The 7,211-nt window shown below is 39.2% G+C and overlaps 1 protein-coding gene across 1 annotated transcript in view; it reads left to right on the top strand.

The window, feature by feature from the left end:
* LOC101850827 (serine/threonine-protein kinase 32A-like) overlaps positions 1–3,249 on the top strand; it is a 4,908-nt gene extending 1,659 nt beyond the window's left edge. The window contains exon 2 of the mRNA XM_005104379.3: positions 2,818–3,249. Within this exon, the coding sequence (XP_005104436.1) occupies positions 2,818–3,249 (432 nt within the window). The remainder of the gene's footprint in view (positions 1–2,817) is intronic.
* The last annotated feature ends 3,962 nt before the right edge of the window (positions 3,250–7,211 follow it).

Genomic DNA, 7,211 nt, shown 5'->3' on the forward strand with positions numbered 1-7,211 from the left:
GGTAATATTACATTGTTCGCTTAAAATGATAAAAATAATATGACATTTATATCGCGCAAATCCGTAAAACAATCATTGCTCTATGCGCATTGCATATGTTCATGGAAAACATGCATACACACATATACATGCACATAATAATATATGCACTAAAAAATAGTAGGTGTCACTACTTGATGGGATCAAGCGCTCGTCAGTTTTGATTTTGAGGCATATAGAGTTATTGATATCATCTTAAAGCCTGTCCATTTGCCTTCCTTTTGATGAAAAGAATATTCATCTATGCTGAATAGAAGTCGAAATATTTGTGATTGAAGGAGGTGGGGTCACCTGATTTCAGAGGTAAATTTCATGAGAAAACGGTCGCCAAAGTTTGATAACTTCAATAGCTTGAGAGCCTTTAAAAATGAAAAATCACAAATTTTGTGCATGTAATTAACGTTTTTCAGTATGGACGTAAAAGGTGTTTAGCGCGGGGAAAAAATTCATTAAAAGTTCCCAAACCTGCGTAAAAATGCCAGTTTTTTTCACTTTCATTATTTTCACGAGCGCCTGATTTCACCACGCTGTCTCACAATTAGAGTAAATCATTTAAGGAAAATATTGCATACACACTCTTTCTTACTAATAAAAAGGAAAAAATTGAGACTCATGTCTATGACAAAAGCGCTTTAATTAAAAAACAAAAACAAATTACAGTGGAATTCTGATAAAGTCAACACCCTGGACAGAAAAAAAAGTGTTGACTTTGAGCAAGATTGACTTTATCCATTGTAATAATAATAATGATAATGAAGATCATTTCTATAGCGCCCACTCCCGTGTAAACACAGCTCTAGGCGCTTTACATAAATGCATGTAAGAAAAATATTCATGCACGCGACACACACACACACTCACACACACACACACTCATATACACACAAACACACACACACACACATATACATATACACACACACAAACACACGCATACACACTCACGAATACATAACACGCACACATGTATGCCAAACACACACAAACACACACACACACACACACACACACACACACACACACACACACACACACACGCACACACACACACACACACGCACACACACACACACACACACACACATCTACTTGCTTATCACACGCACACGATTACACATCGTCACGAAATGAGAATAAAATAATATATACACTGCAATTCACAAAATACATAAATGGATACATAGACATTTACATAACATTGTACTGAACATGAATCTACTGACTTAAAAAGGATGTCATTAAATGTGTCTTTAAAGATGTTTTAAATTTAGACTCAGATGTTGTATGTCTCAAGGGTTGGGGAAGAGAGTTCCAAACTGACGGAGCAAGGTGGGCGAACGATCTTTCGGCTAATTTTTTACCGCCTTTTCTAGGAACTCGTAAAAGATACTGGTCGCCTGATCTTAGTGATCTAGATGGAGCATAAATCTGGATGAGATCACTAAGATATGAGGGAGCTTTGTTATTGACACATTTATGACATAATATTGCAATTTTATATGACATTCTAGCTGACACGGGAAGCCAATGCAACGTTCTTAACATTGGAGTAATGTGGTCCCTCTTCTTTTTCTTTAGTACAAGCCTAGCAGCATGATTTTGAAAACGTAACTTGTGAAGAGAGGTATTTGGTAAGTTAGCTAGTAAAGCATTGCAATAATCGATGCGTGAAAACAAGAAAGATGACACGAGCGTTTTCAACGAGTGTTCGTTCAAAAACATAGACATATGACCAATTCTACGCAATTCACAAAATAAAATGGTACATAAATAATTGATATGATGTTCCATTGACAATTTTGAATCAAAATACACTCCCAGATTTTTTGCTTTGTTAGTAAAATACAGTGTTTCATTTTCAGTACAAACATGATCAATGTCTACGGGGATGTGGCTTTTCTTTGGGTTACATAACAGAATTTCAGTTTTATTTTCATTAAGCTGGAGCTTATTATCAACCATCCACTTTTTGATGTCATCAATACACAGACCCATCGTAGTAAGCAAGGTTTCAACATCTGATGGTGGAACAGATTTATATAACTGTGTATCGTCAGCGTACATGTGATAATACTGTACTACTGGCCATTGAAAATTGAAGATGACTGCTACTGCTACAAAATTACAAAGTACCTGGTAATAAACAAGATGTAATCTCAATTCCAGGGAGTATAATTGTGAAGTTGTCACCAAAACAAGAGATAATTAATAATGAAAGAACAAAGTACATATGTAATTGGATGTGTGTACACCACTTGCTCAGGCAAAATATCTCTTCTTGGGTGAATTCATCTTAGGATTTAGCCCCAAATTGTTGACTTTACAAAAGGTTAACACTCAAGCGGTTGACTGTATCAGAAACACAATTACTTAAACTTAAACAAAGAAGGTAAGAAACGGGACTACAGTGAAGTGTTGACTGTAAGCAAGTTGACTTTATCAGGATTCCACTGTATCTCTGTTATTACTGATGATTTATGCTGAAAAAAAAGTAAAATTAGTTATCATCAACAAATGCAGATGTTCGATCATTATGTCGAATATATTTTTTCACCTCACAAAAGTGTAATATTACATTAGTTCAAGACCCCCCCCCAGGCGTAAGATTATATTTGAACAGCCCCTTATAGGAACGTAGAACTCATACGATGAAAAGTTTAACATTACACTCTAACAACCCGGCACTTATATGACCTTATTGTGTTGCAAGTGCCGTAAAACACTTACTAAAACAAACAAACACTCTAATAAGATTTCCTGCCTTTTTTCCTCCCCCAGACGGCGGTGTCTCTCCAAAGCCTACATAAGAAGAGGATTTATCATCAGGCCATGATGCCAGAGAACATCCTCCTCACTCGCTCGAACAATCCCTACATCTCCGACTTTGGCGCAGCGCGGAAACTCTCTGAGGGATGTGACAAGGTGGACACGTGGACAGCTCCGTCTGGTTTCCGGGGACCCGAGGCGGACCGGGAGGAGGGTGGCGAGTTCTGTCCATTCCAAATGGACACCTACAGCCTGGCTGTCAGCATGTGGCAGGCACTGTCCGGTCTGTGTCCAGCTATATACCACCCGTTGGATCACCTAGAATATATCCCTCCGCAGTATGCTCACTTCTTGATGTACCTTCTTCTTCCTGACCCTGACAAGAGATGGACCCTGGCCAAGTTCCTCAATGAGGTCTTGGTTCTTCACCCAGAACTATTCTAGGATGTTTGGATTCCGGCTAACGATAGTTGAAAGACAGCGGTGTTTTAGGGATAGTTGAAAGACATTGGTGTTCTAAGGATAGTTGAAAGACAGTGGTGTTCAAAGGATAGTTGAAAGACTCCTGGATATTTCCTGGACAAAAGTCCAGAAACGTATGTAAGACGTTCTATAACCTAAAGTGGTGTTTGAAGGGATTTTAGAGCAGAGGGTAGAGAATTTTAAAAAGAAAATAATTGCCACTTTTTTCTCAAAAGGCATGTTTTACACAGCTTATATGTTTCAGTTTTAGTAGAAAACGTCCATTCTATTTCTATTGCGTTAATATTATCAAGAAGTTGCCATGTTCGTGTTTAAAATATGTTTTTACGGTTTCTAATTGGAAAGAGAACTATTTTAGCATTTTCTGACCTTTATCGGCCGTTGTCTTAAAATACTATTTTCACACATTTTATCTTATCCCATTTTCTTGCTGTATCTTATTAGATTTTAATGTAACTTCAACAAAATGTTAACGACTCCTATTTCTAGAAACAGTCTTGAGGAATTTTTGATTGCACATGTAGCTTTTGATAAATGGCGTCAGAAAGTGATTTTTTCCCTTTTTCAGTTATGCAATAAGCCGATTTTTTAAGTCCCGTAGAATGAAAACTAAAGCACATACCACTAATTCCCAAGACTATTTTTAGATATGTACTTTTCCTACGTACATGCCAAATAAAAAGTGTTTGAAACAAAATAAGTCAAACCAAGTGAAATATTGTCTCTTATATACAATGCTATTGTATTGCTTTTTAGTTTGAATAATTTTTTCAGGATCAAGAAGTATCCAAGTGGGTGGTTGGCGGGTGCTCTGGTGTGTTTTGCTCCTTCTTTATTTTCTATCAAACATCTATCGTCCTTATCTCCCGCCTCCTTCTTTTTTGTGTGTTTGTTGCTCTCTTGTAACACCTCTAATCTTCGGCACTTGTTTGACCTTATCGTGTTGCAAGTGCAGTAGAACACTTACTAAAACAAAAGAAGAATCCAAAAACGATAATATTGTATTACAGTTCAATATTTTTTCCACAGAGCGATAGATAGCATAGCAAAATAACATCATATCATAGAAATTTTGAGGTTTCGGGAGGTTTCGGTTGTTTTCGAGAGGTTCCGGTATAAACAAGTACCCCATATGATGAGCTCATTGAAAGAGCTTGCTGAGAGCTACTTTTACTTTGAGTTCAAACAGGATGTTCGTCACGGGAAACTGGGCAAAACTGCTAAGTTTTGGATGGTCTTACAGCAACAAAGAGGAACGACTTTGACTTGCACATAACTTGTCTTGAGCAGATTTGTCTCCCTTTTCTTTAGCATGGACCACCCCAACTATGCTAGATACCTCTAGTCTCTGCATACATCTACTGAACATGAAAGATTCCCATCCTGGAGCCGATGAGCTTTTGCGATGCAAAGCATGCTGTAGGGTGTGGATATATGCGCTATATATAAATTAATAAATACAGTAGTAGTAGTAGTAGTAGTAGTAGTAGTAGTAGTAGTAGTAGTAGTAGTAGTAGTAGTAGTAGTAGTAGTAGTAGTAGTAGTAGTAGTAGTAGTAGTAGTAGTAGTAGTAGTAGTAGTAGTAGTAGTAGTAGTAGTAGTAGCAGCAGCAGCAGCAGCAGCAGTAGCAGTAGTAGTAGTTGTAGTCGTAGTCGTAGTCGTAGTCGTAGTAGTCGTAATAGTAGTAGTAGCAGCAGCAGCAGCAGCAGCAGCAGCAGCAGCAGCAGCAGCAGCAGCAGCAGCAGCAGCAGTAGTAGGAGCAGCAGCAGCAGTAGTAGTAGGAGCAGCAGCAGCGGCAGCAGTTGTAGTTGTAGGTGTAGTACTATTATTGTTATTAGTATTGAGCAATTGTAGTAGTAGCAGTAGTCGTATTACTATTATTGTTATTTTATTTTTTTTAAATTATTATTACTACTGCTATTATTATTAACACTGATGTAACATCCAGCGGCGACAAGGTCGCATTTACATCGGCTGTGCTGGTTTTGTCTCTTACTTTTATTGTTTCTGTTTGGACTGTGTCTGAAACTTTCCTCATTCCATCATGGAGGTGCAGTGCAGTGTTCGGACTGTTACGTGCATTTTTGTGTAGGAAAATGAATAATTTTTTGGCGTTTGTCGGTGAAATTAAAAAACAGACCCTTACCAAACCACTCGACATTTTCCACTATTACATAATAGCCCAGCCATGCATGTTGTTAAACCTCGACCCCAGTGTCTGAGTTCTTGTAACCATGCTCAGTACGGTTTCCACCAACAATAAAAACGGAAGAGGGGAGCAAAGGACGGATCAGGGAAAGCCAGGCCCTTTCTACTTCATTTACAATTGTGTGTTTATGATTATTATTTTATTATAATAGTAATAGAGGGTTTTGCGGCACTCGCAACTGCAAAAGGTCATATGAGCGCCAAGGGGTGGGTGTCAACAGAGAAGTCTTTACAGGGAATCAGACTTACTCTGCTCACCTCTCTAGCTACAAGGTCTGCTTCAACTATCAAAGCGCCCTGGAAATAGCAGGTCACAAAGCCACAAGAGAGTAACAAGTAACAAACATACAAAAGAAGTAGAGGAAAATGACAATAGTAAGGAGTTACGAAAGAAAAAGCAGCCGTTCCCTGTTGTAGATCAGGCACAGTTATGAGCGTGACATTGAAGAATCAGCCCATTTACAATTCTACTGCGCTTGAACGAGAAATGCCCCCCCCCCCCCCCCTTGGGAATGGCCTAGACACTACAGTCTGTGGCACTGCCCCGGGGGGTTGCAATTGTGTTTGACAACACACGACCTTTAAAAATAGCAAATACATGTAAGAAGAACCGTCAACAAGCTGTCGGCATTTTAACGAATACCGTGACGCTTCGTTTCTTGCGTTCACCGAGACATGGTTCGAATCCACAATCTGTCCACGTGGTTTTATGCACCCCGCATAATTTAGCAAAATTTGATCAATTTTTGCATAATTTCTGATTATTTTCCTTTATCATTCTTTGATAAAAGTAGAAAAATCGCATAATTTCACATTTTTGGGCTCAGTTTGCATAATTTCAGAATTTTTCTTGCATAAAACGACGGGGACAGCACAATGGCCAATTCAACAGCACACATCGACGATTTTCAAATGTTTCGCTGCGACTCTATAGTGAAACACCTTGAATCTCCTAAAACGTATACGAGAGTACTTGAAAAAAATTCCCGTCGGCATTTATATATATACAATTCAACCGCATATTGCAATTAAAAACTTTTGAGTCTGAGAGATAGTCATTATATCGCAGCATGGGTTCTGGAATTTTTAACAGGCAGACCACAATATTTTAAGCTGAACAACACAAAATCTGACACAATCCCTTGTAACACCGGTGGTCCTGAGGGGTGTGTTTTGTCACCATTTTTTTCTTTTTTTGTGAGTGTTTTACGGCGCTCGCAACATAAGGTCATGAGCGCGCGGAGCACATTAAACTTTTTCATTTTCAGTCGGTAGGAAATTTTGAATGTTTCCCGAGTGGCGGCCGAAGCATACGCTTTAACGATTTTAAGATCTCCAAGGGATCTTTAACGTGCGCAACCTGCACACGGGCCCTTCCACTACTTTTCGCCCTTATCTGAGAAGGCTAGGTGTAGAGATCTTTCCATACAGAAGATCAGGGGTGTGGCTGAAAGAGAGCAGTACAGTAGTCTCCGCCTAAACGCACGGTACTCGGGAGGGCTCCTTGGCGTGTGTTTTTATACGGAGCGTGTGTTTACATGAACCTTTGCAAAGGGAGAAAGGGACGCAGTCATATCTCATTGCCTTGATATTCTAGTGACCTCCCTTTGGGGTGGGGGTCGCTTTGGGCCGATAATGTGACGACACGTGACTGTTTTGTAAAAGATTCCCCGACTGCGGTTATGACTGATAAGGCGTTGAATGGGTGTGTGTGT

The sequence above is a fragment of the Aplysia californica genome, unplaced genomic scaffold (assembly GCF_000002075.1).
Source record: "Aplysia californica isolate F4 #8 unplaced genomic scaffold, AplCal3.0 scaffold00417, whole genome shotgun sequence".
In the NCBI taxonomy this organism is placed as follows: domain Eukaryota; kingdom Metazoa; phylum Mollusca; class Gastropoda; order Aplysiida; family Aplysiidae; genus Aplysia; species Aplysia californica.